Here is a 12,500-nt window from a genome sequence, read left to right on the forward strand (position 1 = left end):
GTAGTTAGTTTCTCCTTAATTAGATGGAATTAGTTCCGCCGTCAACCCTAATTCAGTTCTAACTATCTCGTCCCCTGCGACTCAAAGCGGGACGACGCGAGCGAGCGAGCGAACGAACGCCACCGAAAGTCGCGTCGGAAACGGACCGACGCGACGGGGTGATTTATGTGGCAAGTTCCCCTCGGTGTCCGTCTCCCCTTCCGCCGAACAGAGGCCGGCGCGACGTGACTTACACCCGGGTCTATATTAGGTCTCGAAAGACGCCGCCCACACGCCCTCGAGACAAACGGCGGCGGGATGGGCCGAGGAACGGGCGGGCTTATGGGACAGGGTGCCTCCTACACCTCCTGCGCCAAGAGGAACGAAACCGATTTGGGAGAATTAATGTCCGTGAACTAGCTTGCGGTATTTATTATTCAAGTGCAATGAAAATGGGTCGGTAATGTTAGAAACAGACTGTTGAGTTATTTGATCATTTGGTAAAATTTAGTATCAAGAGTTTGATTCGAAACTCAACAGTGAATGAACAGTGAATGGTCTTTATGTGAAGCGGATGGAGAAAAATCACCCCATTAGGGAGCCAATAATGAAACTGTCACTTGACAATCGATCACTCCAAACTATGGTGCCTGAGTACCGTAAACACCAAAAACAAACAAAATAAATTCTGTAATAACCAATTTTAAGAAATGTAACACTATATTGTGATGAAAGTACTGAGTAAAGGAACAACAAGACACAATATCCTAAACTCGTTCGAGCCTCTTCGGATTGGTGAATGAAAGCACCCAATTACAGAGCAGAATGCTTTTCATTGATTGGGTGTCACAGACCTTTCGGCAGTGACCCAACAGAGACCAGTCTTCAATCAGAATAATTTCTTTGGATAGGAAAAGGGAGGGAGGGAGGGAGGGAGGAAGGGAGGGAGGGAGGGAGGGGAGGGAGGGAGGGAGGGAGGGAGGGAGGGAGGGAGGGAGGGAGGGAGGGAGGGAGGGAGGGGAGTGGCGGGAAAGGATGAAGAAAACAGAGGAAAGGATTTACCATTACAGCCACACTATCATAGTACAGGAGCTGATCTTTGAAAGAAGCAATAGTTATCCCTCGTAAACTGTTTTCTATGAATAAATTTTGCTTTCACTTGATGTATATATGGCAGAAGTGAAAATTAACTGATACATCTTCTTTGAAAAGTGATATATATATATATATATATATATATATATATATATATATATATATATATATATATATACACTATATATATCATATATATGTATATATATTATATATATACAGAGAGAGAGAGAGAGAGAGAGAGAGAGAGAGAGAGAGAGAGAGAGAGAGAGAGAGAGAGAGATGTTTAAATCGAGAAAGGGAATTTTGAGGAAGGGGAGTAGAGGGATGGGCGATGAAAGCGAATCGCACAGTGTATGAGGGAGAATAGGGAGAATAGTGGGAGTTCAAATTAAACTTTGAAACAAGCGCCAGGTTTCTGACCCTCCACAGTTTAGGGTTCTGGAATACTAAAACGGCCGGATGGTTCGGGAAAGAGAAATATTCAAACTGCAGATGGGAGAAGGGAAATGGAGGATAACGTAGAAATAGATTAGAATGCAAAGTTAAGAAATGTATGCATGAATAGTATGAAAGCGAAGAAAAGGGAAAGGAAGAGTACTGCAGCGCGTAGAAGAGGGAGATGGAGGGGGGGGGGGGAGAGTGAGAGGGAGAGTAGGGGGATAACGATCAATGGAAGCCCCCCCCCCCTCCCCATCCCCATCCAACAAGGAAGGACAGGGAGAGGGAAGGTTGTACTACTGTGTAAACCGCGTTGCTAAGTACCTCGACAAACTGACACTGTACAGAGTTTAGTGTAGAGGCTCCAGCACCAATTACATTCGTATGTTTTTTATATTGCTGTGGAAAATGCGAAGTGGTAATGAGCTTTATCTCCTGTACTTTTTTTTTGCGCATATGTATCCTTTGCTTAACTCTCCACGATTTTCGAACTTCCCGCTTTTTCCTTTTTCCCTCCATTCCCGCTTTTTCCTTTTTCCCTCCATTCCCGCTTTTTCCAACTCCCTCACTCATTCCTCCAGTCCTTTCCTCTGTCTCTCCCCCAAGCAGAACAGCTCCCAGCCTCCGTTCCATTATTCAAAGCACAAAAAGAGAGAGAAATGCAATTTCCTCTTCCGTGATTAATCGAAGTATTGACTGCGAGATGAACCTGCAAATCATAGAGCACGAAGGGAGGCCCTTTAATTATTTATTTATTTATTTATTTATTTACTTATTTATTGCATAGAACCGGTGATTTTATGGGACTCGAGAACTAGTGAGGGGTATGGAGAGAGTGAGAACTGGTAGATAACAAAAAGCGAAATGAACAAGGGGTTCGTTTTATGCACCAGCTGTCTTGGCAAGTAGTGCATTGGTACCTTAGGCCGGGCCACTTCACCAAGTAAAGCCACTTCCGATACCAATTCCCACTGGTTATTGGCCAATACTGCGAATGATTGGCCAATCAGAGTCCCACCTGGCTTCAACGCTTTGATTTTTATTGGTCAAATCCGGCTGAGGAATCGCCAATAGTGGGCCCAAGTACCTTCGACTGCATTGCGATGAATGTCTTTACACTGCGGAGCGTCCGGGTCTCTCGTCCACTGTCTGCTGTTGCTTCTGCTGAGGGGCACTGCAGCTGCGGACGGGGGGGGGGGCGTCAATGATGGACCTGCCTCGTTCCGGCTGCCTCTGTGACCATTGCTATAAGCTCTCAACGAGTTTCAAAGCTCCGTTATAGGAACCTCTTGGACTCCGTTATCAGATTCACGTTTTTGCCGTCGGTTCTCTTGCCTTTAAAGACCCAGAATATTCCCAGGAAAGTTAAACGAAAATTCTAGATTTATGCAAGACGCCCGTTGAGACTTAAGCTTAGAGGTCTTCGATAGTTTACATAGCGTTTTTTTTTTTTTATAGCGTTTTTTTTTGTTTTTTTTTCCGTTTTCTCTTGGTCGGAAGAGGTTGCTTTTTATACCGACTTCACCAGCCGTACCTACCAGCCTCTTGAAATATGACCAACCATGGAATTCTAGAAGATATACTGTAAAGTAAAATTAATAATTAGACTTCTAAGGAAGTAGTAAGAATTTACATAAATATCAATTGTACCATTTCAAAAGAAGATGGACTACATATCAACAAGTATATATTGCGTAATTTGCCTCCGTTTCATTTAGTGTAAAAGTAAGGTTTCTTTTTCGAACCGAAATGAAGAGTCTGGACTTTTTTGGCATCAGATTGCCTCGCCTTGCGTAAACCCCCGAGGTCCTCCCCACCCGAGAGAGACCCGAGGTGAAAAGCCAAGGACGACTTACCTGCTCCTCGATCGGCCTCGCGGCTGATGTTTACTGACGCTGACTCAGCCTTAATGACCAAATAACCTGGAAGAGGAGGTTGACTTTGAAGAACTTGATTGGTTCGTAATGACTTCGCCTTTATGCGCTGGATGAACCCAGAATAGATTTTTATGTTTGGTCGACGTGACAGGGAAGAGGAAGTTGAGTTTGTCTATCCAGATGTTCAGCCTCGGAATCCCCAAATTAAGTGTCGGGACAGACCGCATGTAAGCGAGACACCTACCTCTGCTAGCACCTAGGAAGGAACTTGAATCCCCTCTAACCTCCTGTCTCCTCCGTCCCCTCCTTTCTCCTCCGTCCTCTCCTTTCTCCTCCGTCCTCTCCTTTCTCCTCCGTTCCCTCCTTTCTCCTCCGTTTCCTCCTCTTCCTCCTTTCTCCCCTGTTCCTTTCCTTCCTTCCTCGCCTCTGTCTGTTATCATTCTTGGTACGCGGAAGCTTAGTAATTCACGCACACATGGGCAGCAGACCTTGCAAGGCTTTTCCCCTGCAAGTGAGGAAGGCAAACACCCTCCCCCTCCCCCTCCCCTTCCCCTTCCCACCATACTCCCTCCACTCTCCTCCTCCCAAGGCTAAAGTCCCTGGTATTGGTCTTCGCTTGTGGGTTGAAAGTCTTAACACGCCTTATCCTTCCGTTCCCCTTGGCCTTCCTGGCCAAAGGATCTTTTTGCAGTCGCAACAGAAGGGAGAGGCCACGAGAAGTCCGGCTATCCTTTCATCTTCGCCAGAATGTAAGGTCGAAAATTAGCCTTCTTCGCGCAACCAAGACAAGAGAAGAAACCATCTTGTTTTATCTTGTTTTATTTATTAAAGTGATATTTCGACAAATTTATTTCTAATATTTTTTCATTCTTCGACCAATTCCTCACATGGAAAAGGGGGAGATCGCGGTTTTATTGCATTGATGATTAACAATTGCCATCAAATGATTACGGGTTGTTATTAGCGGTTATTGAGGTGTCGTGCCAGGAACCCTGTTATTACCGGCAAATATCCTGGGGGAGAAGGGAGAGTCGTCAATATTTACCCTGTTAACTTTGTTTGGCTACTGTATACAAGAGGGTGCATATTGTTTACTTTACAAGAATTATGCTTGTGTGCTTGTATAAGTTAATGATTGTACGGAACGTCTGCCATCCTAGAGAAATTGTTATGCACCATTGTGTGTGTGTGTGTGTGTGTGTGTGTGTGTGTGTGTGTGTGTGTGTGTGTGTGTGTGTGTGTGTGTGTGTGTGTGTTATGTTACTCTTTTCCCTGTGTTATCTCGCCTTCCTAACCCAACGGAACCTTTGGACTTCCTGTGGTTTTTCACTGAGGCTTTGCGTTTTCCCTTATCGCTAACCGAACCCCTTCCTTGCAGAGGAAATATGGCGCACTGACCTGGACTTCCTTGTGCCGCACAACGACCGCATGGCCGTGCTGGGCGCCAACGTGACGGTGAGCCCGCACTCGCCGTCGCCGCCGCCCGTCACGGAGCCCACGCGCCCCGTCGTCAGCGTCGAGGAGGCACTGCCCAAGGCGCTGGCGGAGGAGACCTTCGCCCGCCTGCCGGAGGACGGCGAGTGGCAGCCCTTCTCGCCAGAGCTGCTCAACTACGTCATCGCGCTGCTGGTCTTCGCCATCAGGTGAGTGGTCTGCTCGGCCTCAAAGGCGCCTTTGTGTGTGCGTGACAGAGAACTAAAAAGAAAAAGAAAGGGAGGGAGCAAGAAAGGGGGAAAAAACGAAAAAGAAGGAAAGAAAATGTGTGTGCGTGTGTGTGTTGTATATGTATGTATGTGTATAGCTATATAGAGAAGAAGAAATAGAAGAATAAAAGACATAGAAGGAAAAAGACGGCCGACCTAGTTATGTTTGATTGTCGTTCTGACCTCCTCGCCCCTCTTCCTCCAGGTATCCGTCTGTGTTCTGGCACACTAACAAGGGCTTTGGCATCCTGTTCTCCCTTCAGCTGGTGGTTAACGGCGTGCACACCATTCTCACCCTTGCGGCCTTCAAAATCCTATACAAGGTGAGTGCCTTTTTGACGAATTTCTTCACACTAGCAAATATTTCCCTATTAACAAGAAGGAAACCACGTATAAAGAATAACACGAAATAATTCAAAGAATCGCCTCAACTCGCCCCTTTCTCCCAAAGCTCCACGTCTGCGGAAATGAGAAGGAGCTTCACGGGGCGGAGAGCTTCCTACTCAACCTGCCTGCCACCGTCGGGCTCATGCTGGTGGCGGTCATGGTGGTCACCGTGTCATCCTCCGCCATCTACTTCTACGGCTACCAGAGGTTCAACAACTTCCTGGTCAAGAGCAAGCAGCGTTTCCACATCACGGTGAGTTTGTTTTATTATTTTAATTTTTTTTAATGATTTTTTTTTTACGTATGTTTTTTCTCTCTCTCCTTTTTTTTTTTTTTTTTTTTTTTTGGGGGGGGGTCATTTAGGACTCATTGCGTTTCCAGAGTTCTTTCAGTCCCAATATGTAGCTATTTCTTCTCCTAATCCGTATCTCTTTTACATTTATTTGCCTCTCTTCATTCCTCCTCATTTCCCCATATACTTTTATTTCCTATTTCATCCAAAAACCCTGATCGTTTATGGTTAGTTGTTAGCTGTTACGTTACTAAACCACGTGACCAGATAAGATTAACTAGTTTGGGCTGCCTATTTTTCCTTTCCTATTTCCTCACCTTTTTTCACCTCATTTTTTATCGAGGGGAAAAACTGTACCTTTCATTTAGGACTACATGGTGGAGGTCAGCCATCACAGAGGGGGAAAAAAGGTTTGGATTTTGCTGACATTTATTTAGCTGTGTCCTTAGTAACGGTGGATGGTAATGCCAGGCTAATATTGACAGTGTCCTAGTGACATCAGCACTCACAATAATTATGATAATTCTCAGCCATAACCGTATTAAACCTAACCGTATGGCTAATGACGGCAGTAACCCGTACCGTTATTTTCATCAACACCGTGTCACAACAATCTAATCCCCCATCCACGCCCGCAGTACGACAACGAGCCCGAGCAGATACGCCCTTACGCCCCTCACTGCGCAGCCCTCGTGGTCCTCGTCGCCCTTGGCCTGTCCCACGGGCCGCTCCTCTGGGACCTCTCGCTCGTGTACAGGGGCTCCCTCGACGCCGTGGTCCTGGCTGCCGTCATTGGGACCATCGTGCACCTGTTCCTGTGGATCGTGCTGTGGCTGCTGCTCACTGTCAAGGTAAGGACGCAACTTTCGCTCCTGGGTTATAACGCTTGGCTTAGGCACAGTGTTCCGTTCAGTTCACAGAGGCCAAATAGAATTACTTTACGTCTAATGAAGTGTGTTAACTTTGTGTTACTTTCTTTATGCGAACAGTCTAAATGGGAGTTCAAGCTGCGCGTGACGGTAGCCCGGGCATGCGTCGCCTCAGCTCGCTCCATCAAGCTCGTGAACGACGTCGAGCTGATCTCCAACGACCCACAGAACCACGCCCACACGCCCCTCCTGGTGGTGGGCGCCGGGAAGGCCTATGCCATCACGGATGCCACACCCAAGAAGAGCATCATGAGTGTTGTTCAGAAGGTGAGAAGATGATTTTATAGTGAGAGTGAAAGAGAGAAAGTGAGAGTGAGAGTGAGAGTGAGAGTGAGAGTGAGAGTGAGTGAGAGTGAGTGAGAGTGAGTGAGAGTGAGTGAGAGTGAGAGTGAGAGTGAGAGTGAGAGTGAGAGTGAGAGTGAGAGTGAGAGTGAGAGTGAGAGTGAGAGTGAGTGAGTGAGTGAGTGAGTTAGTTTATTTCTTAAGGTTCCGTCAACACATGAGGATTTTAGAACTAGTGCCCTGATGTTCACCGCTAACTTTATCATTCACTTTAACCCCCTTCTCCGCCTCCCCTTCCAGACTCATCAGGACAAGCGGTCTCGAGGCCACCAAGAGGAGATCTACTGGCTGAGGCCGACGCAGCCCTCGCGCTCCCCCGCCGCCCCCGGCAAGAGCATGTCGCCGCGGGCCAAGGTCACCTTCGACGAGGCTGGAATCATGACGTCACCGAGGTCAGTTGAAACACAGATCGATGTCTGTTTTGATCAAGAATTTTACCAAATGATACAAATTTTGTAAAACAACTAACGCCCCACAATATAGCGTCTGAAGTTACCCTCTACCCACGACAAAGCTGAAACAACTCTTTCCTCACTAGAATGTTCCTTAAACAACCCCATTTCCCACAGAGAAGCTTCTAAACTAACGCCTTCCTCACATTAAAAGTTCTAAAAGAACCTCATCCCATAAAAAAAGCTTTGAAAAACAACCCCTTCCCACAGGAAAGCCCGGGCCAACAAGTCGCCGAAGCCGCAGAAGTCGACGTACCGCCGTGCCTCCGCCCTTTCGGAGTCTGAGGACGAGGCCGGCGACTACGCGCTCCTGAGGGAGGGGCCGGAGGACGCGGCTCAGCAGACAAGCCAGGAGGAAGATCCGAGATACGTTGACAGGCAACAGGTTAGTGCAGAAGGCGGGCTATGTATAACCATAAGATAGGAATAATGTCTGAGGGTATGATGTTCTATGGTTTCCACGTGTATTAAGGGCAAGTCGTTCTTCTTATATTGTGTGATCATTATGCTATACTTTTATCCAGATGCATCGATTTGATAAATGTTATTTTGCAGATCTTGGCCTACCGCCGCGCCATGGAGGAGCGCCTGTCCTCGCAGTCCCCTCACGTTTCCTCGGTGCCAGATTATGAGGATGCTGACCACCTGCAGATGCGCAGCCCGCACGCCCTGCACCAACTAGACACGCAGGTGCGCCGAGTTTAAATTTGATCTTCTGTCAGTTTCGTAAGCTCCATTTTGTGCAAATATTGTGATCCATTTGGAATTGTACCGTGTTTACATTATGCTTTATTTTCCAGGGCCCTCTCACTCCACGCAGCACAAGGAGCAATGACTCAGGAATGGTGCAGGAGGAGCGGTCTCAGCGCAGCGACTCCGTCTCCACCTCCTCCTCCAACACTCCTCCGGAGAACTCGGAGGAGTCAGGTGTCCACTCCGGAGCCACTGACTTGATGAAGAACAGGTGAGTTTGTGGCTAATTCACCATTCACTGGGGAACGTCGCAAGGAAAAGCAACCTTTGTTACTTTATTACCTTAGTTATTGTGATACAATCATCAGTAGATCATAAACGTGGTTTAAAAGAGCTTCTGAAAAGGTTGATATGACATTTTACTTACTTCTTGTGATCTCCTCCAGGTCGAACAGCGTGGACGACCTGACGCAGCTGCCACCCGACCCCAACCAGGTGCTGACCCCACCGAAGGCCATGTCCATGCAGCGGCCGCCGCACAGCTCTTCCCCAGGGAGCCCTTACGGATACACTGCCGGCGGCGGCCTGCTATCCGCAGCCGGCACAGTGTCACCCGTGCCGAGCTCGGTCTTGTACCCTGCTGCGGAAGCCACTGTTGTCATTCGCAGGCAGAGGAATCTGACCCAGGAGATCAAGCCTCCCGTCGACCCCATCTACGGAACCCGATCCCTGACGTCCTTCACAGACCAGCAGCAAGAGTCGAAGAAAAAGAACACCAACGAAGACTTGCTGGCAGAGGCCCAGAACAATTTCAACAGCTGTCAGTCCACGGGCTCCAGTGGCTACCAGAGTGGGAGTGCCAACGCCAGCAGTGCCAGCAACAGTTCGAGCAACTCGCCCATCCCCGCCCACTCCGCCTCGGCCTTCTCCCCAGGGCAGCCCATCTACGGCCAGAGAAACCACAGCGGCTACGCGCCCAATCCAGTCGTCCGCTCGAGCTCCCGAGTGAGCACCCACAGCACGCAAGGCATTTACGGGCGCACGACCCCCGGGCCGCACTCGCCCCACAGACTGCCCCAGGCCCCCCAGATCCCGCTTCCGCCCATCCCCCAGGGCGCCATGCCAGTGGGAGTTCCCCAGCAAAGTTCCATGCAAGATATATACGGCCGCACCAACAGCCAGAAGCTCTACGGCCAGTTCGGCGACTCCAATAGCATCTATGGCCCCAACATCGTGCGGCATCCCGTCGGGCGGTCGGCGAGTCTCCGAGTCTCGTCAGGCCCCGCGCCCAGGTTTAGTTCAGGTAGTTTTCGACACGTTCCTCGTGAGTCCGAGTACAACACCAACGTTTAAGAATCCCGTGGAAAAATTGTTAAGAGTTCTCCGTAAGTTTAATGGCGTGCAAGTACAAGTAAGAAAAGCGGTGACACCAATCTTGCAATTGTTGTTGAATCTTCAAGGATAATGACCAGAGCCGTCCATAAACCTGGTGAACTCTGACTTGAGACACAATGGATCCGACATGCAAGTAGAGTGAATGTCATTTGTTACTTCTCATGAGTCGACGTGGGTGATCAGCTGTTGAAGGATGATGTTACTCGCTCTGTACTGTACTTTATAGATGTACTGTATTGCACATATCAGGTCAGACAACTGTGTAAAGTACTTGTTTGTGTATGATGGAAATTGTGTGGTTCAAGTGTATCACTGCCTTGTGTATCAAACCTGTTGAACACTTCTATACAGTAGTAGGTGTATGATAGTATAACATTGGTGTTCGAGTTACATAGAATTTAAAGAAAAAATCCAGGTTAGTATTACTAGAAAACACTAAAACGAAACTGCTCAATAATGTGTTTCTTTTAAAAAGTTTCAAACGCATTTAGTTTATATCCATAACACACAAACACTCAGATGTTGAGTTAACAATTGTGAAGTGTATATTCCTTGATTATGTATGTACTTTCCACCTCAGCCTAATTTATTTTAACAATATACTACTATATAAAAATTCTTCTAAAGATTTTTTAGTCATTTTCAAGCAACATATATATTAGGAAGTAGGACTCTGGTTAGAACATGGTTGTATTTATCCATTATATTTTTTGTAGACCAAAGAAGGAAACAAGTCGATTTATAGATCATCTGTGTGCTAATTTGTATTACAGATCGTGTATATAGATATATTTGTAAATAGGGAACTTAAATAGCCTAGATGTCTATGTAAGAGGGTGTCAGGCAGCAAATCAGTTCTTACATTGATATTGCTCTCAGCAATGACAGATTCAGCACCTGCATTTATTCGAGAAGATTCTATCCCTCGGTTGGAAAGAGGTAGAAGATGAATGAGCAAATTAGTTATCTAGCATGAAAAAAATACTAAACTATTTGCAGCGATTTCAATTACGCATGCAATAAATTCTAATTAATATATTACATTGATCTCAATTTAGCAAGTGTGCTAGTGTGCCAAATTTTTATTGTCATAGGATATAGGCCTGTGTGAGAATACCAAAGGTACTGCATTAGGATTAGGATAGAAAGTTCTTTGTCTTTTAAAAAAAATGTGATTCTACTATTGATACTTAAATGAAATTTTCAGTATGTAACAGTTTTGCTGTAGGCTTGTATTACGAGTGGGCTTTTACGAAGAGCAATGGGATTTCAGTATTATGAAGTATATGATGTATACATGTATATAAAATATCTTACAAATGCATGCATACCATTCATTCATTCATTCATTCATTCATTCATTCATCTATTCATTTATTCAGTTATTCCCTCACTCATCTATTCGTTCACTCACTCATTCACTCACTCACTCACTCACTCACTCACTCACTCACTCACTCACTCACTCACTCACTCACTCACTCACTCACTCACTCACTCACTCACACACACACACACACACACACACACACACACACACACACACACACACACACACACACACACACACACACACACACACACAATTATTATTATCATTGATGATGTAAATGTTCTTTAACAAGCAAACCGCTTAGCAAATACCATCAAAGTTAATCCTCGCATCTTTTTCAATATTTTTTATTCCCACAAGTCTCGAATATATATATATATATATATATATATATATATATATATATATATATATATACATATATGTATATATATATATGTATGTATGTATGTATGTATGTATGTATGTATGGCATTCCCTTTAACATGCCAAAGTGTATATAGAATTTCTACTTAAACGTTACAATAACAATGCTTATGGTCTTTATCGATCATTTATTGCCAAAAAAATCTTTAAATATAAGATTTCCAAATTTCTCAGAATTTCCGGAGTTTGCAATCTTCCGAATTTTTTCCAATTGAAAAGTTCAATACGTGATTCCTGAAGAAAATATACAGTTACTCCCATGTACAAAGGTGACTAAATCCCTCTCACATTCAACCTCTGTATGTTCATGTTGTACTGTTCGACGTACAGTAATGCATGCTTAGAACACGGTGAACAAAGTCTTATATGCTTTACTCTACCGTTCACCTCATGTAGGTTTAAGACGATCACAGTTTCTTGTGTTAAAAACCTTAAATGCATAGTTACGGTGAGAGCCACAAGGTTCCAGTGGGAGCGTGGCTGACGTGTACATTTCCTTTCTATATCTTTAAGTAATGGAATTGGATAAAGAATTATTTTTTTATAATTATGTATAAAAAATGAAAAAAAGTCAAATTGCCAAAAAATATATATGTGCCTGCTTACCTGAGGCCATGGAAGTCAAGCCTCGGTTTCTTTTGTTATAATTTTGCATTGTTTTATATAAAGAATGTCTATCGGTAAGTTGTTTTCCATTGCAATGGCATTGTACTTGTAAATAATAAAGACTGATATAGCATTTCTTTTTTTATTTCTACATTTTCTCACGTTTGTGGTGTTTTTTTGTTTTTTTTTCTTTTTATTGTAACCGCTACTACTGAATTAATGCTTTTCTTTTTTAGTTCAGTTTGATAGCACATAAAGGCAACTCTATTCTAAAAGACAGCAACACAAATGACTGCAATGACCATGAAAAGTTTCTTTAAACACTAATACTCGGATTTTTTAAAAAATTTTGTGTGTGTGTAAAAGCCTCTCCTCGACTCTGAATTTCCATATTTAGTGAAGAATTGCAATAGCAGTATTTTGAGAAAAGTTAATTCTTCACTGAGCAATTACTAATTTCCGACGCATATGTCATGACGTAGAGAACGCATTGGTTGAAGATTATTCTCATTGGACATAAAGACAAGGAACCTTTGTACTTTGTATGCAA

At 44.9% G+C, this 12,500-nt stretch overlaps 1 protein-coding gene across 1 annotated transcript in view; it reads left to right on the forward strand.

Annotated features, from left to right (window-relative positions):
• The window catches only part of LOC122259907 (uncharacterized), a 57,351-nt gene extending 45,268 nt beyond the window's left edge, over window positions 1-12,083 (forward strand). Inside the window, exons 5-14 of the mRNA XM_043026896.2 lie at window positions 4,771-5,035; window positions 5,301-5,418; window positions 5,547-5,735; window positions 6,413-6,625; window positions 6,764-6,970; window positions 7,286-7,437; window positions 7,708-7,882; window positions 8,053-8,187; window positions 8,298-8,461; window positions 8,637-12,083. Coding sequence (XP_042882830.2) covers window positions 4,771-5,035; window positions 5,301-5,418; window positions 5,547-5,735; window positions 6,413-6,625; window positions 6,764-6,970; window positions 7,286-7,437; window positions 7,708-7,882; window positions 8,053-8,187; window positions 8,298-8,461; window positions 8,637-9,543 — 2,525 coding nt within the window. The 3' untranslated portion in view covers window positions 9,544-12,083. The remainder of the gene's footprint in view (window positions 1-4,770; window positions 5,036-5,300; window positions 5,419-5,546; window positions 5,736-6,412; window positions 6,626-6,763; window positions 6,971-7,285; window positions 7,438-7,707; window positions 7,883-8,052; window positions 8,188-8,297; window positions 8,462-8,636) is intronic.
• The last annotated feature ends 417 nt before the right edge of the window (window positions 12,084-12,500 follow it).

This window comes from Penaeus japonicus, unplaced genomic scaffold (genome assembly GCF_977035675.1).
Source record: "Penaeus japonicus unplaced genomic scaffold, GWHDUDI00000001_assembly GWHDUDI00000025, whole genome shotgun sequence".
NCBI lineage: Eukaryota > Metazoa > Arthropoda > Malacostraca > Decapoda > Penaeidae > Penaeus > Penaeus japonicus.